A 26909-nucleotide genomic window follows, 5' to 3' on the forward strand; every position below is an offset into this window, starting at 1 on the left:
AGTAGGTGTTTAATTTTTGAATTATATTTTTTTGTGGCGGCAGGGTCTCACAATGTTGACCAGGCTGGTCTTGAACCCTTGGCCTCAGGGTATCCTCTCGCCGTGACCTCCCAAAGTACTAGGATTATAGATGTGAGCTACTGCACCTGGTAGGGTATTTAATTTTGTCACATGATTTTTCTGCATCTGTTGAGATCATTATGCTGGTCTTTGTCCTTTCTTCTGTTAATATGGTGTGTTACCTTGATTGATTTTTGTTCGTTGAGCCAATCTTGCATTCCTGGAAACAAATCTCGCTTGGTCATGATATATAATCCTGTTTATATGTTGCTGGAGTTGGTTTGCTGGTATTTTGTTGAGGATTTTTGTGTCTGTGTTCATAAGGGATATTGGCCTGTAGGTTTTTCCTTTTGTTTTGTTTTTTGAGTTTTTCTTTTTCTGGTTTTGGTATCAGGGGAATACTGGTCTCACAGAATGAGTTAAGAAGTTCCCTGAATACTTATCTGATCCTAGTTTTCTTCAGTTTTGTTATTGACTTCTTCTTCTTCTTCTTTTTTTTTTTTTAAAGACACAGTCTCACTCTATTGCCCAGGATGGAGTGCAGTGACGTGATCTGTGCTCACTGCAACCTTCGCCTCCCAGGTTCAAGTGATCTTCCCACCTCAGCCTTCCAAGTAGCTGGGATTACACCATGTCGGCCAGGCTGCTCTCTGACTGTTGACCTCAAGTGATCTGCCTGCCCGTCTCCCTAAGTGATTACAGACGTGAGCCACTGCACCTGGCCAGTTTTATTACTGCCTTCTAAAAATATATTAATGCTATTTTTTTGTTCTGGCTATTCTTTTTAAGAACACACAGAAATACTTTCTTAGATTCTAATTTAATGTAGCTTACCAGTGAGGAATGACTTATGGCACCCAGCAGAATATTAATGAAATTTCTGGTATTTCAGTGAAATCTGCCTAGTATACTGTCTTTCAGATGACTGAATATAAAAGTCCATAAAAATTAGAGATGAGAGAGACTATGGTGATATAATCAACCAATTTACAGATAAATAGAACAGATTGTTCAAAGTTACACTGCTAGGTTACCTGACAGCCAGGAGGTTTTACTTTGGTAGTTTTTACTCACCAATGATTAGTAGTGTGTGAAAAGGATAGGTTTTTTTTTTTTTTTTAAAAGATTTAATTTCATCTGCGTGTTTGTGAGCAATGCTAAGCAACAAATATAGTATTTATTTGAATGAAATAAGTGTAAAACTTATGCATGCCCACTCATTCTGTACTCCAGCTGGAGAAGCCCTAGAACATATATTTAATCCATTGTGTCGGGCGCAGTGGCTCATGCCTGCAATCCCAGTGCTTTGGGAGGCCGAGGCAGGAGGATCATTTGAGTCCAGGAGTTTGAGACCATCCTGGGTAACATAGCAAGACCTTGTCTTCCATAAAAATAAAAATACACATATAATTTGTTGCTATCAGGAGGAAATTTATTATTATTATCAACAGCATTTGGGGAAGTCTTCAAAGCAATTAACTTTAACTGAAGAAACTACTTACCCAAATTATATCATATGAGTGGGTGGTATCAAAATGAAATCTTGAAGAAACTGTCTCCAACTTGGAAAGAGGTATAGAGGGAGAATCACATTAATGTATCAACCTGATATATCAACCTAAATGTGTCAACCTTTAACTTTTAATTAATTGTTTTCCCTTCTAATTGTTTTTTTACTTCTACTTTTAAGTTCAGGAGTACGTGTGCAGGATGTGCATGTTTGTTACATAGGTAAACATGTGCCAGGGTGATTTGCTACACAGATCATCCCATCACCTAGGTATTAAGCCCAGCATCCATTAGCTATTCCACCTGATGCTCTCTCTCCCCCAACCACCTCCCGACAGGCCCCAGTTTGTGTTGTTCCCTGCCATGTGTCCATGTGTTCTCATCATGTAGTTCCCACTTATAAGTGAGGATATACAGTGCTTGGTTTTCTGTTCCTGCGATCCTCCTGCCTCGGCCTCTCAAAGTTAGTTTGCTGAGGATAATGGCTTCTAACTCCATCCATGTCCCTGCAAAGGACATTGTCTTGTTCCTTTTTATGGCTGCATAGTATTCCATGCTGTATATATACCACATTTTCTTTATCCAGTCTATCATGAATGGGCATTTAGGTTGATTTTGTGCCTTTGCTATTATGAATAGTGCTGCAATGAACATACATATGCATGTATCTTAATAATAGTATGATTTATATTCTTTTTGGTGTATACCCAGTAATGAGATTACTGGGTCAAATAGTATTTCTGCCTTTAGGTCTTTGAGGAATCGCCACCTTCTAGTTGTTGAAGTAATTGTTTATTTTGATTGTGAAACAGTTTTTAAAATGTATTTTCAGAGAGAAATAATGAGTAGTATAATTTTATGAAAATATCATATGTGTCTCGAAAGATAAAATCATCCTTCAATTTTGCTGAGCCAAGAAACTCACCTAAAACTACCTGCTGGAAATGGCACAGTTTTCTGTCTCAGCGTCAGTAATATACAATCCAAATTCTATGTTGTGATTGACTGTTTTACCGTTTTCATTCAGAGATTAGTTTTGCCAACAATGTCTGATTTGGGATTGGGGTTTAGCTCACAAAGCAGTTGGTTGTTGGGGCATAGGAAGGGGTTAGTGTTACTAATGAGCACATTACAGAGAAATCATTCCACTGGGGAAAAATAGCATTTGTCCATGCATGAGCAAAGTTGTTCTGTAATTCAATGCTGGATGCCAAATAGTCAGTGAAGTTTGGATTTGGATGTGGCAGCTCACGGATGCTGGGGGGAAATTTTGTATAATCATTGTTTTTTAAAATGAACTTGGTAAAGGCTGTCAGTTTTTTCCCTTTAGAAAGATGAAATGTTTTTTGTCTTTTTTCTCTCCTCCTGTTTCCATAATTTTATTTTTAGGCTTTCAAAAAGTTGAAGATTTAATTAAAATAAATGTTTTCCCCTTGGTTAGCTTGATTAACTAGTCTTTTTTTTCTAAGCATTATTCTGCACCTAAGATTATACCCTAATATCCAAGATAGTTCTAATTCTCTTCATCTTTTGTTCCTCTAAAATGAAGTAGATTTGTGAATTTTAGAAAGTGTGTATTATGAAATTATTTTGTTTTGTTTTGTATTTTGAACCTTTTATAATATCTAGTTATCACAAATAGATATCTTTGGGATTTTTTTCTTGTTTCTTGGTTCTTTAACAGATAGTCAGAATTTATTATCTGATGGAATATTTTAGGTTTGTTTTGTGTCTTTGATAACATCGTTCACCTTCGACACTTTTTGTTTTTTTTTGAGACAGGGTCTCACTCTGTTGCCCAGGTTGGAGTGCAGTGGTACAATCTTGGCTCACTGCAGCCTTGACTTCCTGGGCTTAGGTGATCCTCTTACCTCAGCCTCCCAAACAGCTGGGACTACAGGCACACACCACCTTACCCGGCTGACTGCTGTATTTTTTTGTAGAGACAGTTTCTCCATGTGTTGCCCAGGGTGGTCTTTTTTTTTTTTTGAGACGGAGTCTCACTCTGTCACCCAGACTGGAGTGCAGTGGCACGATCTTGGCTCACTGCAAACTCTGCCTCCTGGGTTGAAGCGATTCTCCTGCCTCAGCCTCCCAAGTAGCTGGGATTACAGGCACCTGCCACCATGCCTGGCTAATTTGCCTAGGCTGGTCTTAAACTCCTGGAGTCAAGTGATCTGCCCACCTCAGCCTCCCAAAGTGCTAGGATTACATGCATGAGCCACCACACCTGGCTGACAACATTTAACAGAATAATTTATGTTCTTAGTATTTAAATGCCCTCAATACTATATAGCAAAGATTTATGTGACTGAACCATTTTTCTTAAACTGAGCATTTTCACGTCAAAGATGTGTGTAGGAGATCGCATTTACTATTTGGAAGGTAAATATTAAGAATTTTTTGGAAAGCAAATGTGAGAAGTTGACAGAGAAGGGGATATTAGGGGGCATTGCAAATCCCTTACAGTATTTCTTTTCAGCTGATTGACCAAAATATAGCTTAAATGAGTTAACTGCAAAACAGAAACATAAATTAGTAATAGTGTCTAGCTCTTCCTAATGAAACTTAAAGGCAAATTCTGATCTGCTGGTTTATGATCTCTAGTTATACTAAACTACCAGTACCAGCTAATTAAGCTGGGAGTACTGGGGACTTTTTCCTAACACAAGAATAATACTTTTATGTTTGCCGTTTTTGGTTCTACATATATTATTTAGGGCTGGTTCAGGGAGGTAGAATATGATGTTTGAAATAGCTTGTTGTGAAGAATGGGAGGCAGGTAAATTTAGGGTAAGATTTTTGGATTGTTTTGAGGGTCCACTTATGGCTGGAGACCATTATTAGTGAAACCAATTGAAGATGATGTAACTTTTTCCCCCTTTATTAGCCTAGAGAGAGAGCAGAAAAAGCATGAAAACAGATTGAGCTGTGGTCGGGGTCTTGCCAGACAGGTACAGTGGGAGGATTGGAGAGCAAAAGAGATGATAGTATTAGTTGAGAGAGAGGGAGAATGAAGACCAGTATGGGATAGAAAGAAAGTACTAAGTGTAAGGAATTAGAGGTCTTACTGAGGTGAAAGAACAGTGGTAGCATTGCTGTAGATTGGAGGTCTCATTGAGGTGAAAGAACTGGGATTACTGGAGTAAGTGGTAAAGATGTAGAGAGAGGGCCAAGCATGGTGGCTTACTCCTGTAATCCCAGCACTTTGAGAGGGCAAGGCAGGCGGATCACGAGTTCAGAAGATCGAGACCAGCCTGTCTAACACGGTGAAATCCCGTCTCTACTAAAAATACAAAAAATTAGCTGGGTGTGGTGGCCCGTGCCTGTAGTACCAGCTAACTTGGGAGGCTTAGGCAAAATCGCTTGAACCTAGGAGGCGGAGGTTGCAGTGAGTCGAGATAGCACTACTGCACTCCAGCCTGGGCGACAGAGCGAGACTCCGTCTCAAAAAAAAAAAAAAAAAAAAAAAAAGGTAGAGAAGTCAAGGAGTACCTTCGTGGGGTTAGGAATGTGGTTCTCATTCTAGTTTTATATCAGAATTACCAATTGCCTTTTTTAAAAAAACATAGTTGCCCTGGTCTCATTCTGGATCAATGGAATCAGAATCTGTAGAGCGTTGGGCTAAGGCATCTTCATTTAAGATGTTATACAGCTGATTTAAAAAAACTTTAAAATTTACATACAGTAAAGTTTATACTCTATGGTGTACAGTTCTTTGAGTTTTGACAAATGCATAGGGGTGCCCTTTATCAGGATAGGGTGAATAGGAACAGGTGAGGAAATGTGGTGGGCCCTCCCTATTCACAGATTCTGCATTCTCGAATTGAAATAATAAACAACTGTGGATTCTGGGTGTGTGTGAAAAAACCAATAAAAATAACAATATAACAACAAAAATAATACAAATAAAAATACAGTATAACAATTCTTTTTTTTTTTTTTTGAGACAGAGTCTCGCTCTGTCGCCCAGGCTGGAGTGCAGTGGCCAGATCTCAGCTCACTGCAAGCTCCGCCTCCCGGGTTGACGCCATTCTCCTGCCTCAGCCTCCCGAGTAGCTGGGACTACAGGCGCCCGCCACCTCGCCCGGCTAGTTTTTGTGTATTTTTTAGTAGAGACCGGGTTTCACCGTGTTAGCCAGGATGGTCTCGATCTCCTGACCTCGTGATCCGCCCGTCTCGGCCTCCCAAAATGCTGGGATTACAGGCTTGAGCCACCGCGCCCGGCCTAACAATTCTTTACATAGCATTTACATTGTATTAGATACAAGTAATCTAGAGATGACTTAAAGTATATGGGAGGATGTGCATAAGCTGTATGCAAATACTACATCATTTTATAAAATGGACTTGAGTATCCTTGGATTTTGGTATCTACAGGGATCCTGGAACCAATCCTATGAGGATACTGAGGTATGATTGTATGTATTTGGTTTTGAATACCCTCAAATTTGCTTGTTGCACTAAAGCTGCAGCCATAGAATTCAGAAGAGTGGAGATTATTACAACGAATTAATATTTTCTCTATCATTTCCTTAAGTCTAGATCTGGAATTGACATATTTTTTCTGCAAAGAGCCATATAGTAAAGACGTTAGGCTTTGCAGGCCACAAATGATCTCTTTCATATTCTGTGTGTGTGTGTGTGTGTGTGTGTTTATAACCATTTAAAAATGTAGAAACGGGCCAGGCGTGGTGGCTCATATGTGTAATCCCAGCACTTTGGGAGGCCAAGGCAGGTGGATCACCTTAGGTCAGGAGTTCAAGACCAGCCTGGCCAACATGGGGAAACCCCGTCTCTACTACAAATACAAAAATTAGCTGGGCGTGATAGCCCGTGCCTGTAGTCCCAGCTGCTCAGGAGGCTGAGGCAGGAGAATTGCTTGAATCTGGGAGGTGGAGGTTGCAGTAAGCCGAGATTGTACCACTGCACTCCAGTCTGGGTAACAGAGTGAGACTCTGTCTCAAAAAAAAAAAAAAAAAAAGTAAAAACGCTGGTCACAGTGGTGCACGCCTTTAGTTCCACAGCTACTCAGGAGGGTGAGGCAAGAAGATGACCTGAACCCAGGAGTTTGAGACCAGCCTGGGCAACATAGTGAGACCCTCATCTCAAAATAATAAAAAAAGTAAAAACTATTATTTGCACCTTGGAAAACAGGCAGAGGGCCATAGTTTGCTAACCCCAGGCAAATCATCAATACCACAATAAATCAAGCTCTCTGATTTGTAGTATTTGCTGATTTCCAAAGTATAAATACTCCCACTGTGGCTGATTTCAATCTACTAGTGTGACTGACATACCATGCAGAATTTGAAAGAAATCCTCAGTAGCACACAGTATTTCCATTATATAAATACAATAGATGTTTCTTAAAAGCATAAATACAGTATTAATGAAGTAATGAGGTTTGAGCATTTTTTAACTTTATTTTTAATATAATTTGATTGTGAACTTACATGATTTAATATTTAATACTGACTGTGTAGAGGCTGGGCACGGTGGCTCACACCTGTAATCCCAACACTTTGGGAGGCCAAGGCAGGCGGATCATGAGGTCAGGAGTTCGAGACCAGCCTGGCCAATATGGTGAAACCCCGTCTTTACTAAAAATACAAAAAAAACTAGCCAGGCATGGTGGCACGCGCCTGTAGTTCCAGCTACCCGGGAGGCTGAGGGAGGAGAATCGCCTGAACCTAGGAGGTGGAGGTTGCAGTGAGCTGAGATTGCGCCACTGCACTCCATCCTGGGCAATAGAAGGAGGCTCCATCTCAAAGAAAAAAAAAAAAAAAAGTGTATAGAATAGAATAGAATAGCAGCTTGCAAAATTCTTGAAAATACAACAATCAGCTCTCACTAGCCTGTACAAGTTGGATTCAACATAGCATGGAACTTAAGACTCAGAGAGGTGAGATAATTTACCAAGTCTAGTTTAAGTGGTGGAATCAGAATAAACGCTAGGTTTCTTTTGATTTTTATCTTAAAGCAATATGGGTTTATAGTTTAAAAAGTCAAAAAGTACTACAAGGTTTATAGTACAAAATCATCAGTTGCCTGTCCTACCCTCTCTTCTGCCACTTTCTAGCCCCAGGGGCAACACTTAACTCTTCTGGTCTTTTCTTCTGGTGTTTACCTCCCTATTTTTCGTAATATGGTAATACTGCTATTTATAATTTTTCACTTTTTGATGTCATTTATTCCCTCTAAGAAAGATAGTGATTTACTTCTCCTATTCTCTTATGCCATACACTCTTTCCTTCTATGCATTTTCCAGTGTATTTATATCACAATTATAACTTTCTTAAATTATCTTGCAATATTTACACTATTATTACATGCAGTGTTCACAGCTAAGCCGTTGGTATATTATGATTGCATTCTTTCTTTCTTTTTTTTTTTTTTGAGACGGAGTCTCACTCTGTCGCCTAGGCTGGAGTGCAGTGGCGCGATCTTGGTTCAGTGCAACCTCCACCTCCTGGGTTCAAGTGATTCTCTTGCCTCAGCCTCCCGAGTAGCTGGGACTACAGGTGCATGCCACTATATTTGGCTAATTTTTTATACATTTTTAGTAGAGATGGGGTTTCACCATATTGGCCAGGCTGGTCTCGAATTCCTGACCTCGTGATCTACCCGCCTCGGCCTCTCAAAGTGCTGAGATTACAGGTGTGAGCCACCACACCTGGCCACATTTCCTTTTTTTTATATATATAAATTTAAAGACAGAATTTTATGATTCTGACAGAACTGTATGACAGAACCATAAAATTCATCACAGTATGGTTAAACATCAGATAATTTACCATTTCCATTCTTTTCTTAAACATACTCTCTAAACTGCCCTTCATCTTCCTGTTTGAATTCTGTTTTCAGCTGTCATCCTGGTACTGCATTCAGCATTATGCTGGGCATTGCCATTGCTTTTCTCCGGTGTTGGGATCCATTTTCCTGCATTTTTGTACCACCTGCTTTCCTAGTTTATTTCTTTATTTTGGTGGAGCACATCATTCAGTAGCTTCCTAAGAAAGCTTGCTGAGAGATGAATTGGTTGAGATCTTGTATATCTGAAAATATCTATTCTACCATCATGTGTAATTGATAATTTGGCAGGATATATCATTCTAGCTTGAAAAAATCATTTTCCCTCAGATTTGGAAGGTTTATCTTTAGTGTTGCTAGTCTCCAGTGTTGTTGAGCAACCCAAAGACATTCTTTAGTCCTTTGTGACTTTTTTTTTTTTTGTCCTTGTGATAGATTTTAGGACTTTCTCTTTTCCCCCCAGTGTTGTGAAATTCCACAGGGGTGTAGCTTGATGTGGATCTTTTTCATTCATTGTGTGGCATACTCTGTGGGCATTTTCATTCAGGAAATGTGTGTCCTTCAGTTCTTAAAATTTTTTCTTATTTTAAAGGTTTCTCTTCCTGCTTTCTGGAACTTCTGTTAGTTTGATGCTGGATCTTCTGAGTTGATCCTCTATTTCTCTTATCTTTCCCCTATTTTTTCATTACTTTCTCTTTTTGTTCCACTTCCTGGGAGATTTCAGCTTTACCTGCCAGATTGTGAACTGACTTAAAAATTTTTCTATAATAATTTTAATATATAAAGGCTTTTGTTCTTTGAATGTTACTTTAGTATAGATCTTGTTTGTCTTTCATAGATGCAGTCTTTCCTTTTATATATCTGAGATATGCTGTTTTTGTGTGTCTGTGAAGTTTTTTTTCCCTTGAATTCTCTGGTTACTCCCAAGTTTCTTCTTGTTTTGGTCTTCTTTAATGTAATGGCTTTCCTCAAATGTCTGCTGTTTTTTTTTATTTTAAGTTGTGGTAAATATATGTAACATGTAATTTATCATTTTAACCATTTGATCTATTTCTTTTAAAGTATTTATTTATTTACTTTAGAGATGGGATCTTGCTCTGTTGCCCAGGCTGGTCTCGAACTCTTGGGATCAAGCAATACACCTGCCTTGGCCTCCCAGAATGCTGAGACTATAGGCGTGAGCCATCACACTCAGCTGTTTTTAACCATTTTAAAATGTTTAAATTCTGTGACTTTAAGTACATTCATACTGTTGTGCAACCATCACCACCATCCACCTCCAGAACTTTTTCATCTTCCTCAGCTGAAATTCTGTACCCATTAAATACTAACTTCCATTCCATCCTCCCCTCAGCCCTTGGCCAATAGCATTCTACTTTCTGTCTCTACGGATTTGACACTTTAGTAGCCTCATGTAAGAAGAATCATAATACTTGTCTTTTTGTGACTTGCTTATTTCACTTAGTGTAATATTTTCAATGTTCATCCATGTTGAAGCTCCATGTGAGTGGGCAGGAACTTGTTAACTGGAGGCCTTCACTGAGAAGTGATAAGATGATGAATACCTGCTAGGTGCAGTGGCTCACACCTGTACTCCCAGCAGTTTGGGAGGCCAAGACAGGAAGATCATTTGAGCCCAGGAATTCGAGACCACCCTTGGCAATACAGTGAGACCCCGTCTCTACCTATTCTCAGCTGAGCTTGGTGTTCCCTGAGTCCAGAGCCTTTCTTTCTTTTTTTTTTAACATTCTAAAACACAGCACTGAGCATGCTGTATCTTTCTTTTTTATTATTATTATACTTTAAGTTCTAGGGTACATGTGCACGTGCAGGTTTGTTACATATGTATACATGTGCCATGTTGGTGTGCTGCACCCATCAACTTGTCATTAACATTAGGTATATCTCCTAATGCTATCCCTCGCCCATCCCCCCACCCCACAACAGGCCCCGGTGTATGATGTTCCCCACCCTGTGTCCAAGTGTTCTCATTGTTCAGTTCCCACCTATGAGTGAGAACATGCGGTGTTTGGTTTTCTGTTCTTGTGATAGTTTGCTCAGAATGATGGTTTATGTCCTTTGTAGGGACATGGATGAAGAGTCCAGAGCCTTTCTAATTGTTTCTCTGGACTGGTGAGTTGACAGGCAACCTTTGTCTAGGGTGGAGGAGGGGTAGTTGCCTGGATGCTTGGGCAGGTGGAGAAGAGAATTGAGGACTTAACTGCTCTTTCTATAGATTGTCAGCCAACTCTTCTGTTTCTGGCCACATGACTCAATCCTCCCTTCAGAGATGTATTGTACTTCCAACTCCTGGCCTTTCCAGAGTACAGTGGTGTGAATCAGGTTGCTTTTTTTTTATTTTTTATTTTTTATTTATTTATTTATTTATTTATTGAGACGGAGTCTTGCTCTGTCACCCAGGCTGGAGTGCAGTGGCCGGATCTCAGCTCACTGCAAGCTCCGCCTCCCGGGTTGACGCCATTCTCCTGCCTCAGCCTCCCGAGTAGCTGGGACTACAGGTGCCCGCCACCTCGCCCGGCTAGTTTTTTGTATTTTTTAGTAGAGACGGGGTTTCACGGTGTTAGCCAGGATGGTCTCGATCTCCTGACCTCGTGATCCGCCCATCTCGGCCTCCCAAAGTGCTGGGATTACAGGCTTGAGCCACCGTGCCCGGCCGCTTTTTTTTTTTTTTTTAAAGACAGAGTCTCACTTTGTTGCCTAGGCTGGAGTGTAATGGCATGATCTTGGCTCACTGTAACCTCTGCCTCCCGGGGTCAAGCGATTCTCCTGCCTCAGCCTCCCGAGTAGCTGGGATTACAGGTGCCCGCCACCACACTCAGCTAATTTTTGTATTTTTAGTAGAGACAGGGTTTCACCATGTTGGCCAGGCTGGTCTCGAACTCCTGACCTCAGGTGATCCACCTGCCTCAACCTCCCAAAGTGTAGGGATTATGAGTTGGCGTGCAGTGGCTATTCGCATGTGTGATCATAGCACACTGTGGGTTTGAACTGGCTTCAAGCAATCCTCCCATCTCAGCCTCCCAAGTAGCTGGGACTATAGGTGCACACCACTGCACCTGGCACTATTTTTTGTTGTTAAAGCATATAAAACATACACAATATACATACATACATACATACCTACGTACAGTGTTCTCTGCTGTTCCCGGTCCCTATTGTATTCACTATTAACAGTTTGTGTGTTCTTCATATGTTTCTGTGCATATATATCCATATGCACACATACACACACACTTGAAACACCTATATGTCTATATGTTTCTTCATATAGCTACATATTAATTAAAACTGAATTGAAAATGTCTTTCTGCATTGCTAATATTTAAAAACTTGTAATATAGGCCAGGCATGAGTGGCCCATGCCTATAATCCCAGCACTTCGGGAGGCCAAGGCAGAAGGATTACTTGAGGCCAGGAGATCGAGACCAGCTTGGGTAACGTAATGAGACCCTGTCTCAAAATTTAAAAAAAAAACCCCAAACTTGTAATATAGTTTCTAAAAATGGAAAGATAAATATTTTTCATTGTCTGGTAAATAGAAATAGAAGTGCTGTATATTTTATGGATACTCATTTCAGAAGGTATTTGCTTAGATGCACTTAACTTATCACTCAGCATTGCAGTGCTCACCTCATGCAAGAACTACTTTGTCAAGGAGTTGAAAAGATGACTAGTGTATCCTAATCAGTTTTTCCCTCAAGATAGTCCTTTTGAACTACTTAAAGGCTTAATGATTTGGAATTATTTTACCTTTATTTATAATATCACAAGATAGATATAAATCTGTTTATCTTAATGCAATTAGGAGGTTATTAGGAGATAAATTTTTATTCACATTTGCCCAGTATATTCTACAATCTACATGGGAGGGTGGGGAACAACTCTCAGAGAAGGCAAAACATTTAGATTGAAGATTCAGTTGAGTTTGATAGAGCTACATTTGAGTGTACTCACAATTTTAGGAACAATGAATTATCTTGAAATTTATCCTTTGGATTATAAAGTCCCTATGTATGGAGACTATATATATCTAATCTAGTTCATTGCTATGTTCACAGCTTCTGGAACATAGGAGGTGTTCAGTACATATTTGCCTATGTCTGTGTGGAGTGATGATAGATAGTAGGAATGTAGAAATAGGCCAATATTGCATTCAGTTCAGACCTTATGATTGTGTTCTTTTAGCAACCTCATGTAGCAACTGCCTTTATAAAAATTTCATTCTTCTTACATTTCTGTAGTTCAGAACAGCAAGATACAAGAAGGCAGCCCTCTGTAATAGATGTGAAATGGTCATTACATGTTTGTTGGTGGTAGAGCTATCTGTGAACTATCATTATCCATAAATAGCAGCTTCCTCATGCAGTCTGGTCAACTCAACTCATCTCAATATACAGCTCCTCCAGTGAAGGGATGTAGAAAAGTCTCCATAACTCCATTTGAAGGTGATAAGAGTGTAACCCACCTGTTGATATAATGAAGCACATTGGTTCTTGGGCTCTGTTGATCATGTACTCAAATCACTAAGGACTAGATTTGAGAAGCTTAGTGTTTGACCTTAAAGTTTCCCTAGAGGGGATCAGTTACTCCTTTTGCTGGGTTTCCATTACAATTTACTTTTTACCGCATTCTGATGAGTATTATAGTTAGGTGTTTCTGTGTGTCATTCTCTCTGGATTTGTTCTTTTGAGTGCAGGAAACACCTTATCTTTGTACCTTTTCATACTATAGTGCAGTGCTTTGTATAGCACAAGTTTACATTGTTAATCCTTGTGTTACATAAGTAGAAGAATTATAAGTTTTGCTAAGTTATAGTCCAAACTGTAGCTACTTTTATAATTCACATAAAATCCTTTTCTTTTTTTTTTTTTTTTTTTTTTTTTTTGAGACGGAGTCTCGTTCTGTCGCCCAGGCTGGAGTGCAGTGACCGGATCTCAGCTCACTGCAAGCTCCGCCTCCCGGGTTCACGCCATTCTCCTGCCTCAGCCTCCCGAGTAGCTGGGACTACAGGCGCCCGCCACCTCGCCCGGCTAGTTTTTTGTATTTTTTTTAGTAGAGACGGGGTTTCACCGTGTTAGCCAGGATGGTCTCGATCTCCTGACCTCGTGATCCGCCCGCCTCGGCCTCCCAAAGTGCTGGGATTACAGGCTTGAGCCACCGCGCCCGGCCAAAATCCTTTTCAAACAAGATGGTTATTTAGCTACTTTGAAAAAAAGTATGGATTATAGCAAATCCACCCCCATCTAGTAATTTCAGAAGTCTGATATTTATTTATTTTAAAACAGCTTTATTGATATATAATTCACATGCCAGGCAGTTTACCCACATTGTATAATTCAGTGATTTTTTAGTATCTTCACAAAGTTGTATAACCATCATGATAGTCAATTTTGGAATATTTTCATTACCCTGAAAGAAATCCTTCATACAGCAGTCACTCCCTATTTCCCCCTTTACTCCCCAGCCCTAGCCAACCATTGATCTACTTTCTGTCGCTATAGATTTGCCTATTCTGGACAATGGGATTGTATAATATTTGGCCTTTCATGACAGGCTTCTTTCACTCAGCAAAATGTTTTCAAATTCGTCCATGTTGTAGTATATCAGTACCTCATTCCTTTCTATTGCTGAATAATCTGTTGTATGGACATATACCTCATTTTATTTATCTATTCATCTGTTGATAGATATTTGGGTTGTTTTCCATTTTTGAGCCATTATAAATAACGCTACTATGAACATTCCTGTGCAAGTTCTTGTGTAGATATACGTTTCTTTTTTCTTGGGTATATGTAAGAGTGAAATTGCTGGGCAACTCTGCATTTAGCCTTTTGAGGAAGCCAGACTGTTTTCCAAGCAGCTGCATCATTTTACATTCCCACCAGCAGTCTATGAGTATTCCAATTTCTCCACATCCTCACCAACACTTGTTATTATCTGTCTTTTTGATTATAGTCATCCTAGTGGGTGTGAAGTGGTATTTCACTGTGGTTTTGATTTGCGTTTCTGTGTTGGCTGATTATGTTCAGTATCTTTTCGTGTGCTTATTGGCTACTTGTTTGTCTTTTGGAGAAATATATATTCAGATCCTTTGCCCATATTTAATTGGGTCGTTTGTCTTTTATTGAATTAAAAGAGGTCTTTTATGTATTCTAGATACGAGTACAAAAATATCTTTACAGATACAATTACAAATATTTACAAAAATATATTTTATCAGTTCTACTTATAAAAACATTCTCCCATCCTGTAGATTGTCTCTTCACTTTCTTGATGATGTCCTTTGAAGTACAGAAGTTGCCGGGCGCGGTGGCTCAAGCCTGTAATCCCAGCACTTTGGGAGGCCGAGACGAGCGGATCACGAGGTCAGGAGATCGAGACCATCCTGGCTAATACGGTGAAACCCTGTCTCTACTTAAAAATACAAAAAACTAGCCGGGCGACGAGGCGGGCGCCTGTAGTCCCAGCTACTCGGGAGGCTGAGGCAGGAGAATGGCATAAACCCGGGAGGCGGAGCTTGCAGTGAGCTGAGATCCGGCCACTGCACTCCAGCCTGGGTGGCAGAGCAAGACTCCGTCTCAAAAAAAAAAAAAAAAAAAGTACAGAAGTTTTTAATTTTGATGCAGTTGATCTATTTTTTTCTTGTTTGTTATTTTCAGTGTCATATTTAAGAAACCGTTACCTAATATAAAGTCACAAATATTTAAGCCTATTTTTTCTTGTAAGAATTTTATAGTTTTAGGTCTTGACATTTAGGTCTTTGATCCATTTTTAGTTAATTTTGATGTGAGGCAGGGATCCAACTTCATTCTTTTTGCGTGTGGATATCCACTTGTTCCAGAACAATTTGTTAAGAAGACTATTCTTTCCCTCATTGAATTATCTTGACACCCATGTTGAAAATCAGTTGACTAAGGGACTTTATTTATTTATTTTTGAGGCAAAGTCTCACTCTGTCTCCCAGGCTGCAGTGCAGTGGTGCAATCTCGGCTCACTGCAACCTCTGCCTCCGAGGTTGTAGCAATTCTCCTGCTTTAGCCTCCCGAGTAGCTGGGATTACAGGTGTGCACCACCATGCCCAGCTAATATTTGTATTTTTAGTAGAGATGGGGTTTCATCATGTTGGCCAGACTGGTCTCGAACTCCTGACCTCAGTTGATGTGCCTGCCTCTGCCTCTCAAAGTGCTTGGATTAAAGGTGTGAGCCACCACACCCGGCCAACTGAGGGACTTCTGTTCAGGGGAAAATATTCACATTGTTCTCCTTCCCCCCAAGATAGCTTATACTTTTTTGATTAAATTAAGAAAAAAGAAACAATCTCAAAAAAGTTACAAGTACAGTTCAAAGAACGTAATTTTTTTGAATCATTTGAGAGTAAGTTGTCAGCATGATGCCATATGATGACCATGTTTGTGTGTATTTCCCACAAATAAGAACATTTTCCTACAGAAACACAATATAACCATCAAAATCAGAAAACTAACATTGCTGTATTACTACTATGGTCATACTCAGATCCCATTCAAGTTTTGCCCATTGTCCCAGTGTTGTCCTTAATAGCAAAAAAGATCCAGTCCAGAATTACACATTGCATTTAATTGTCAGGATTCTTTAGTCTTCTTCTTCAATCGGAAACATTTCTTCAGTCTTTCCTTGACCCTCATGACCTGTACATTGTTGAAGATTACAGGTCAGTTATTTTGTAGAATGCCCCTCAGTCATGGTTTGTCTGATGTTTCTTTATGATTAGATTCATATTAGTTTACGCGTATTTGGCAGGGATGTCACAGAAGTGATGTTATGTCCTTCTTAGTGCATTGTATTGGGGTCCACAGTTTCGCCATTATTTCTAATATTAACCTTGATTCTTGATTAAGGTGGTATTTGCCAGGCTTTTTCACTATTGTTGTTTTTCCTTTTGTAATTAGGATTTTCTGGGGCAGTATATTGAGATAATAGTAATCTTGGTCCTCATCGATCTTTGTTTATTTATTTATATCTGCATGGACACATATATTCCTATTTTGTTTAATGAGTTATATTTCTTTACTATTATTATTTGTATTGATAGGTCAGCTGTTCCAGATTTGGTCAGTGAGAGCCCCTTCAAGCTCACCCTTTTGTTCTTTTAACATAGCCTCTCCCATTCTTTGAGCACTTCCTTCCTTTTTGGCACAAGATGATGTTCAGGCTCATTTGGTACTTGTTCTATTCTGTCCCTGGAATCAGCCATTTCTTCAAAGAGCCCTGGTTCCTTTTAGTAGAGAATGGTATTAGAAAGCAAGGTCTAGGTGCTCAGTGTACATATTGGGGTGTTGTTGCCCCCAGGACCTCTCAGGGCAGCATTCCCCAACCTTTTTGGCACCAGGGACCAGTTTCATTGCTGGGGTGGGGTCGGGGTGGGGGTATTGGTTTCAGGATGAAACTGTACCACCTCAGATCATCAGGCATTAGTTCGATTTTCAAAAGGAGCACACAACCTCGATCCTTGCATGTGCAGTTCGCAGTAGGATTTGTGCTTCTATGAGAATCTAATGCTGAAGCTCAGGCAGTAATGCTCGCTCGCCCACTGCTTACTTCCTGCTGTGTGGCCCTTTTCCTAATAGGCCATGGACCAGTGCCAGTCCACAGCCCGGGGGTTAGGGAATCTCTGTCTCAGGGAACAGAGCTAGGGAATATATGTATTCTGTGTACAGACATTTACATATTTATGTTTATATACATTGAAATTCATAAGTTGATATCAGTAGCTGTAATTTCAGTCCAAAACAAGAGGCTTCATTGTATTACAGTTGAGCAAATTATTAATAACATACCCATCATTTCGTAGTTACCCTTTTTTGTTTTTGGTAGTAAGAATACCTAAAATGTACTCACTTGGCAGATTACCAGTATATAATACAATATTATTAACTATAGTTCTCATGTTGTACGTTGGTCACTTAGTGGCTCTTGGACTGAGTTGTTTGGAAAGGGGTTGCATGTTGTCTTTTGAGAGATGATGAAGTTTTACAGACTTAGAAGTCGGTGTTTCATGAGAAGGAAAAAACCGAATATATTGACATTTTCACTTTTTAGGCAATCAAAAGGATTCCTTCTGTTGCTAACATTTAACATAAAATAATACTGAATTTGATTGATAATTATTAGAATCTTAACATACCTTGGTTAATGAGCTGCTCCAGAGGAAATTAGAAAACAAAAAATAATTTACATCTACAGAGTAATATTCATTTCTCTTCTAGCTCTTCCACCAAAGCCACCTAAGCCAATGACTTCAGCAGTTACAAATGGAATGAAGGACAGTTCTGTTTCTCTTCAGGATGCAGAATGGTACTGGGGGGATATTTCAAGGTAACTAGAATGCTACTGTAATTGAATGCAGTTTTTTAAAAAGTCATTTTTGAGAATTAGTAGGTAAAGTAAACCATTTTAAGCCAGGCATGGTGGCTCACGCCTATAATCCCAGCAACTCAGGAGGCTGAGGCTGAAGAAGCATGTAATACCAGGAGTTCGAGGCTGTAAAGAGCACTCTGTTGCACTCTAGCCTGGGCAACAGAGTAAGACCCCCCAAATCTTTTTTTTTTTTTTTTTTTTTGAGACGGAGTCTCGCTCTGTCGCCTAGGCTGGAGTGCAGTGGTGCGATCTCTGCTCACGGCAAGCTCGGCCGCCTCCCGGGTTCATGCCATTCTCCTGCCTCAGCCTCCCTGGAAGCTGGGACTACAGGCGCCTGCCACCACGCCCGGCTAATTTTTTTGTATTTTTAGTAAAGACGAGGTTTCACCATGTTCGCCAGGATGGTCTCGATCTCCTGACCTCGTGATCCGCCCACCTCGGCCTCCCAAAGTGCTGGGATTACAGGCATGAGCCACCGCGCCCGGCCCTGACCCCCCAAATCTTAAAAAAAAAAAAAAAAGCATTGTAGTGCCCTACTAATTTTTATTTAAAGATTACCATTTTAGGCCAGGCACGGTGGCTCACACCTATAATCCTAGCACTTTGGGAGGCTGAGGCGGTGGATTGCCCGAGCTCAGGAGTTTGAGACCAGCTTGGGCAACATGGTGAAAAACTGTCTCTACTAAAATACAAAAAATTAGCCGAGCGTGTTGGCATGCTCCTGTAACCCCAGCTATTTGGGAGGTTGAGGCAGGAGAATTGCTAGAACCTGGGAGGTGGAGGTTGCAGTGAGCTGAGATAGTACCACTGCACTCCAGCCTTGGCGACAGAGTGAGACGCTGTCTCGAAAAAAAAAAGAAAAAATGCCCATGTAAAAAATTTTGTGTGGGAACATTTCATAAGTGTCTTAATACTTTTCTTCCCATGAAAAAATGACAAGAAAATCTTCGTTATTTATTTATTTTGAGACGGAGTCTCACTCTGTTGCCCAGGCTGGAGTGCAGTGGCACGATCTCAGCTTACTGCAACCTCCGCCTGCTGGGTTCAAGCGATTCTCCTGCCTCAGCCTCCCAAGTAGCTGGATTATAGTCATGTGTCACTATGCCCTGCTAATTTTTGTGTTTTTAGTAGAGACAGGGATTCACCATGTTGGCCAGGCTGGTCTCAAACTCCTGACCTATGGTGATCCACCTGCCTTGGCCTCACAAAGTGCTGGGATTACAGGTGTCAGCCACTGTCCCTGGCTGAAAATCTTTAAATTATGAGTGTGATTATTACTTCTAATACTATACTGAGGATGGATTTCTAAATAAGTGACACTTAGACATTTAGGATAGTTACATGTGTTTTAGAATTAAAAATATTTGTGGGTACTTACATTTCTGTACTTTTCTTTCTCTAAGCCAGTGATTCCAAAGTCTTTGCATGAACAAAAATCAATTGAGGTGGAGCCCAGGAGTCTGCATTTAACAGCTTCCCTGGGTGAATTTGATACAGTCTCTTTACACACCCCAATTTGATAAACAGGACTCTAGGACAGATTTGTTTTCTGAGTAAAGTGTGGTTTTAGATAATTTTGAACCCAAAGAGGGAATTATATACATTTAATTTGAATATTGTATTTTCTTATTAAATTTTTTTTCTTGTTAAACTTTGCTTTAATGGGTCTCAGATGTATTTTCTTTTTAAAGCCTTATCCATTTCTGTCATATCAGTTTCCAGGTTGATGCTGTATTCCTCAACACACTTATCTATCCCTTTCTCTTCTCTGTTCTCTTCCTCTACCAAAATGGTATTTATTTAATTTTTTTTTACTCTTACAGTTTCAACTGTTTTAAGAGTATATTTGCATTGTTGTGCAGCCATCATCACCATCCATCTCCAGAACTTTTTTATTTTCCCTAACTGAAATTCTGTACCCATAAACAGTAACCTTCCATTCTCCCCTCCTTCAGCTCGTGGCAACCACCATTCTGCTTTCTGTCATATGAATTCAATTCTAGGTACTTTGCATAAGTGTAATCATATAATAATTGTCCTTTTGTGACTGGCTTATTTCACTTTCTTCATACGTCTTCAAGGTTTATTCATGTTGTAGCATGTGTCAGAATTTCATTCCTTCTTAAGGCTAATATCTTATTATATGTGTGTGCTATATATTGTTTTAATCCATTCTGTCCATTTAATCCAATCTGGACATTTGGATTGTTTCTAACTTATGGCTGTTATAAATAATGCTGCAGTTAATATTGGTGCACACATATCTGAGTCCTTGCTTTCAGTTATTTTGGGTATATACCCAGTAGTGGAATGGAATTGCCAGGTCATATGGTAGGTAATTCTGTGTTTAATTTTTTGAAGAGGACTTAACACATTTCATTTAAAAAAAAAAAATTTTTTTTTTTTTTTTTGAGATAGAGTCTCATTCAGTCTCCCAGGCTGGAGTGCAGTGGTGCAATCTCAGCCCACTGCAACCTCTGCCTCCCGGGTTCAAGTGATTCTCCTGTCTCAGCCTCCCAAGTAGCTGGGATTATAGGCGCTTGCCCCACCACCACGTCTGGCTAATTTTGTATTTTTAGTAGAGACAGGGTTTCATCAGGTTGGCCAGGCTGGTCTCGAACTCGTGACCTCAAGTGACCTCTCTGCTTCAGCCTCCTAAAGTGCTGGGATTATAGGCGTGAGCCACTGCACCTAGCCATTTTATTTTAAAATTGATTAGAATATTTCTATTTTAATATTGTACAATAAAATAGTCTATTATTTTTTATTTTAAGATCACATGGTTCTAATATGATTCAAGGGTCTTTTATGCCCGACCATTTCCTTTAAGTGTTCTAGTGTTGTGCCTTAAAGTCCTAAACCAACTATACAGAAGGAATTTGTTATCGGGACAAATTTAAACTGGGAGAAAATCCTATTGAAAGGTTATGAACTTAGTGAATTTTCCCCCTTCTTTTCAGAAACAGCTGCCACTATTGCTTAAATATAACCTTCTAAACAGCCGCTGTTTTTTTCCTGAAACTTTACAAGTTCAGACCTGCCTAAGGAAGCCCTAAAGGCTTGATGGAAACAGTATCTCTTACACATATTTGAAATCTGGAAGAGTTTAAAAATCAAATAGCTCTTCTGTAGATTGCATACCACCAAAAATCAAAACAGAAAAGAGCATATTTAATGCAGGGAAGAACTAAATGACCTCTAAAGGGCTCCATTATTCTATAACCTACTGCCGAAGCAGCCTTAGCAGTAACATGTAAAGACAACCAGTGTTGACATTTTTTCATTTTTCTTATAATTCTGTTCTTCAGGGAGGAGGTAAATGACAAATTGCGGGATATGCCAGATGGGACCTTCTTGGTCCGAGATGCCTCAACAAAAATGCAGGGAGATTATACTTTGACTTTGCGGTAAGTACTTTTCAGTCTTTTGGCTAGTGCTCTACTGATGTTATTTTTATTCTGGGTATACAGATATTTCTGTATTTAAATCTTTATACAATTTTTCATATTTTCATTTATGTACATAATTTCCAGTCTGGCTAATTCTTTTTTCTATACATTAAGTATTTAAACATTTTGTATAAAAATGGCAACTTAAAAAAATGTCGAAAGTAAATGAAAAGGCTAAAATCCCAAAATGTAAGGGAGTAAGAAGCATACAGTTGACCTTATAAAGTACGTAGATGTCATGGGCATATTCTTTCTTTTTTTTTTTTTTTTTGAGATGGAGTCTTGCCCTGTCTCCCAGGCTGCAGTGCAGTGGCATGATCTCCACTGACTGCAAACTCTGCCTCCCGAGTTCACACCTTTCTCCTGCTTCAGCCTCCCCAGCAGCTGGGACTACAGGCGCATGCCACCACGCCCGGCTGATTTTTTTGCATTTTTTTTTTAGTAGCGACGGGGTTTCACCCTGTTAGCCAGGATGGTCTCATTCTCCTGACCTTGTGATCCGCCCGCCTGGGCCTCCCAAAGTGCTGGGATTACAGGCGTGAGCCACCGCGTCCAGCCGTCATGGGCATATTCTAAGGGTAAAAATGAATCTTATCATTCGAATAACCCTTTTATCTTCCTTAATGCAGACTTTAGAAAGCAGAACTCAACATAATTTTGGTTGATGAGGATATATTGAAGATAAAGCAGTTCCCAGCCTGTATCATGCTTTCCATATGGGCATATTAGAGTCTTTTAAGTGATGGATGTATGACTTTTTATATTTGCACGTATTTTTTTTTTTTTTTTTGAGACGGAGTCTCGCTTTGTTGCCCAGGCTGGAGTGCAGTGGCGCAATCTTGGCCCACTTCAAGCCTCTACCACCCGGGTTCACACCGTTCTTCTGCCTCAGCCTCCCGAGTAGCTGGGACTACAGGCGCCTGCCACTACGCCCGGCTAATCTTTTGTATTTTTAGTAGAGACGGGGTTTCACCGTGTTGGCCAGGACTGTCTCGATCTCCTGACCTCATGATCCACCCACCTGGGCCTCCCAAAGTGCTGAGATTACAGGCGTGAGCCACCGCGCCCAGCCTATATTTGCACATATTTTTAAAAGGTTAAGAAAACTACGTGAGTAGTTTAATTTTAATAATTAAAGTAGCCCAATTACAATAAAGCCTTATGATTTTTTAAAAAAGGAACTATTTAACAAAAAGAAAATAACAGTAACAATAACAATTACTAACTTTCTTGTACTAAGCCCTTTACATGCATTACATCATTTATTCTTCACAACAACCTTATGACGTAGTTATTACTACTATTCCCATTTTATAGATGAGGTAACTAAGAGTTAACATGGTTAAGGAACTTGCCTAAAGTCTCATAGTTAGAAAGTGGTAGAGGAAGAGTTTAAATCCAGATTCATCTGGCTGTTTGCTGCCTTTCCAGCCTAATATCTTTAGAAAAAAAAATGCTATATTTTATGCAAATATGGCATAAATTTGGAGGCACTATTTTAGTTTCTGGTAAAGAGCTAAAGAAATTAATACCTTTGCACCTGAATTGTGCTGACTAATCAGTGTTCTACAGTAATTCATTGAACACAAATTTTCTCTTACTCCAGTCAGGCTTCCGTCTCCACCACTCCGTGGAGACTCCTAAACCAGTGGCCACTTTTCTCTTCTTACCTTACTTGACCTCTTAGCAGCATTAGTCATAGACACTTCTTCTTAGAAGCAGTTTATTGTTTTGGCTATTAAGACATCACACTTTCCTCATTTTCTTCCTAACTTTAAGCTGTTTTGCTCAATATCTAAATGTTAACTGTTCCAGGGCTCAGACTTGGGCCTCCTTTTCTTCTCTGTATTCATTCTCTTAAGGTGAGCTTGTCTGTCCCATCGCCTTAATATATGTGATGATTAATTTTAGGTGTCAATTTGGCTGGATTAAGGAATACCTAGAGAACTGGTAAAACATTATTTTGGATGTGTCTATGAGAGTATTTCCAGAGCAGATTAGCATTTGAGTCAGTGGACTGAGTAAGGAAGATTACCCCTCAATGTGAGTAAGCACCATCCAGTTGGCTGAGGATAGAACAAAAAGAAGAAAAAAGAATTTTACCTCTCTCTGTCTTGGAGCTGGAGCACACTCTTATTCTGTCCTTGGAAATCTGAACTCCAGCCTTTGGACTCCAGGATTTATACCAATACTCCCCACCCGCTATGGCCTTCAATCTTGGACTGAGAGTTACACCATTGGTTTCCTGGGTTCTGAGGCTTTAGGACTTGGACTGAGCCACACTACTGGCATCCTAGCTTGCAGATGGCCTGTAATGGGACTTCTCAGCCTCCATAATCATGTGAGCCAGTTCCCCTGATAAATCCCCTCATATTTATCTTTCTCTCTCTCCTATTGGTTCTGTCTCTCTGGAGAACTCTGATTAACACAGATTTGGTACCAGGAATGGTTCTAGTTTTTTTTTTTTTTTTGAGACAGGTTCTTGCTCTGTCTCCGTGGCTGGAGTGCAGTAGCATGATCATGGCTCACTGCAGCCTTAACCTCCCAGGCCTAAGTGATCCTCCTACCTCAGCCTCCTGAGTAGCTAGGACCAAAGGCGCATGCCACCACACCCAGCTAATTTTTGTGTTTTTTATTTTTTGTAGAATGGAGTCTCCCTGTGTTGCCCAGGCTGGTCTCAAAACTCCTGGGCTCAAACAGTCCTCCTGCCTCAACCTTCCAGTGCTGGGATTACAGGCGTGAGCCACTGCACCCAGCCTGAAGAAGATAATTTTAAGGATGAGTTTCCTTAATTAGTTTTCGGGTTCCCGGAATTGGCTCTCTAATTTGATGAGACTTAAAAATGCTAAGGACCCTACTTCTAATAGTACAGAGAGCACTGATAGTCCATAGTGTGAACTGTTTATATAGAGATATGCAAAAAATCTCCATTTGATACTTCTAATTTACCACCTGTAAGAGGCAAGGAACTTGGCAACCCTGTATTTGATACTGTCAAAAATGTTGCCAAAGTGATGAAAGGAAAAGGTGAGCTCAGGGTTTTGATTTCCTGACCCCAGCTCTGCCATAAATAGCCCAAGAGCTTCTAAGTATGCCCTAAGTCAGAGTCTTCTCTTCTGTTTCCACAGGTCTGAAATTGCAAAACATCAAACACATGCTCTCATCATGTGATTAGCTGAATTACAATCAAAGTTGAAATCTCAGCCTTGTAAGGTGTCTGCTGTTAAAATGAGAGCATTGGTTGGGAAAGAATGGAATTCTATACATTTGGATGGGGATGTGTGGGAAGACCCTGATGAGGTTGGGGACATTGAGCTCCTAAATTCTGATGAGTCTTGTTTGCCAGCAGAAATGGCTTCCCTCCCCCAGTAACAGCATCCCCCTTACACTGGCCTTTCCACCTTTATCTGAGGGGATTGACTCTGCATTGCCTGAGGAAACCGTAATGGCCTTCCTGGAGGCAACTGCTAAGCAAGAGGATGCTGAGTCTTCTCAGGACCCACGCCCACCACCCCTCTTTGCTTCTAGACCTATAGCTAGACTTGAGTCCCAGCAGCCCCTAAAGATGAGGTACAAAGTTTTACCCATGAGGAGATGTGCTACGTGCTAAAAAAGCTACTTGAGTTTTCTAATTTATACAAGCAGAAATCTGGAAAACAGGTATGGGAATAGATATTTAGGGTGTAAGATAATGATGGAAGGAACATAAACTTGAGTCAGGCTGAATTTATTGTTTTTTTTTTTGAGATGGAGTCTCGCTCTGTTGCCCAGGCTGGAGTGCAGTGGCGCAATTTCGGCTCACTGCAAGCTCCGCCTCCTGGGTTCCCGCCATTCTCCTGCCTCAGCCTCCCGAGTAGTTGGTACTACAGGCGCCCGCCACTACGCCTGGCTAATTTTTTATATTTTTAGTAGAGACGGGGTTTCACCTGTGTTAGCCAGGATGCTGTTGATCTCCTGACCTTGTGATCCACCTGCCTCGGCCTCCCAAAGTGTTGGGATTACAGGCATGAGCCACCACGCCTGGCTGAATTTATTGTTATTGGCCCACCAAACACATTCTGCATTTAATATTGCAGCTCAGGGAGTTAGAAAAGGCAACAGTTGGCCAGGCATGGTGGCTCACGCCTATAATTCCAGCACTTTGGGAGGCCAAAGTGGGCAGATCATGAGGTCAGGAGTTCAAGACCAGCCTGGCCAAAATGTAGTGAAACCCTGTCTGTACTAAAAATACTGGAAAAAAAAAAAATTAGCTGAATGTGGTGGCATGCGCCCTGTAGTCTCAGCTACTCGGGAGGCTGAGGCAGAGAAATCACTTGAACCCAGGAGGTGGCGGTTGCAGTGAGCCAAGATCACGCCACTGCACTCTGGCCTGGGCGACAGAGCGAGACTCTGTCTCAAAAAAAAAGAAAAGGCAACAGTTTATTTGGTTAGTTGGCTGAAACATGGATGAAAAGATGGCCTACTATGAGCCAGCTGGAGGTGTCTGATCTACCTTGGTTAACAGAGGAAGAGATTCAAAGGCTTAGGGAGGAGACTGGGTTGCTAGAGTGGATTTGTCATTTAAAATCTACTTATTCACACTGGGTGGGTCCAGACCACATACTTTTTAGCAGTACTCTGAGAAACAGATTTGTGAGGAGAACCCCATCATCCCTAAACGCCATGATTGCCCTTCTCTGTAGGCCGGACCTTAAAATGGGAACTGCAGTCGGTCAACGGAAAAATTTAAATGCGTGGGAATAACTGGATCCCAGGGTAGCAGAGGCCAAGTGAAGGGACTCAGTTGACAAAGGCAAGGTGGACATGGTTATCATAATGGACAGCAGAAGCAAAGCAACAGTCAGAATACTCTGACTCATGTAGACCTATGGCATTGACTGATTCGCTGTGTGGGCAGCTCACTGTCTATTTTCTTCTCCCTTCTCACCTAGTCTGTCTTGGCCTACTACAGTTTAAATTCCCTGAGGTTGGGGATTTTATTTTGTCATTGCTCTATCTCCAGTGTCTAGATTAGTGCCTGATAATGGGTAAGCATTAGAGAATGGATGTCTAATAAGTGTGTGTGTGTGTGTGTGTGTATATACATGTGTGTATATATATATATATTTATATTTGTATTTTTTAGACAGGGTCTCTCTCTGTCATCCAGGCTAGAGTACAGTGATGTGATCATAGCTCACTGGAGGCTTGAACTCCTGAGCTCAAGTCATCCACCTGCCTCAGCCTCCCGAGTAGCTAAGACTACAGGGGTGTGCCACCATGCCTGGCAGCTAATTTTGTAAAAATTTCTTTGTAGAGATGAGGTCACTCTATGTTGCCCAGGCTGGTCTCACACTATGGGTCTCAAGTGATCCTCCCACCTTGGCCTCCCCAGTCCTGAGATTACAGGTATGAGCCACCATGCCCAGCCTATAAATACTTTTTTAATAGAAGAATATGCTGCTTATTTTTCTGGAAAATGGTTTTAATCCCACACTAAGTTGTAGAATTTCATTCCTTTTAAGGTTGAATAATAGTCTGCTATATGTATATACTACATTTTGTTTATCCGATCATCACTTGATAGCATTAGCAAGAATGTTTGAAAGTTTTCATGTATCTATCACAAGGTCTGACATACAGTAGGTGTTTGGTAGGTGTTGTGTAAATGTTTGAATGAAA

The 26909-nt window shown here is 40.4% G+C and overlaps 1 protein-coding gene across 4 annotated transcripts in view; it reads left to right on the plus strand.

The window, feature by feature from the left end:
* The window catches only part of PIK3R3 (phosphoinositide-3-kinase regulatory subunit 3), a 142822-nt gene that overhangs the window by 82692 nt on the left and 33221 nt on the right, over positions 1-26909 (plus strand). For all 4 annotated transcript variants that reach the window (XM_033226583.1, XM_033226582.1, XM_033226581.1 and 1 more), the window contains 2 exons: positions 17649-17757; positions 21108-21206. In XM_033226583.1, the coding sequence (XP_033082474.1) occupies positions 17675-17757; positions 21108-21206 (182 nt within the window). In that variant the 5' untranslated portion in view covers positions 17649-17674. The remainder of the gene's footprint in view (positions 1-17648; positions 17758-21107; positions 21207-26909) is intronic.

This window comes from Trachypithecus francoisi, unplaced genomic scaffold (genome assembly GCF_009764315.1).
Source record: "Trachypithecus francoisi isolate TF-2019V2 unplaced genomic scaffold, Tfra_2.0 Lachesis_group12, whole genome shotgun sequence".
Lineage (NCBI taxonomy): Eukaryota > Metazoa > Chordata > Mammalia > Primates > Cercopithecidae > Trachypithecus > Trachypithecus francoisi.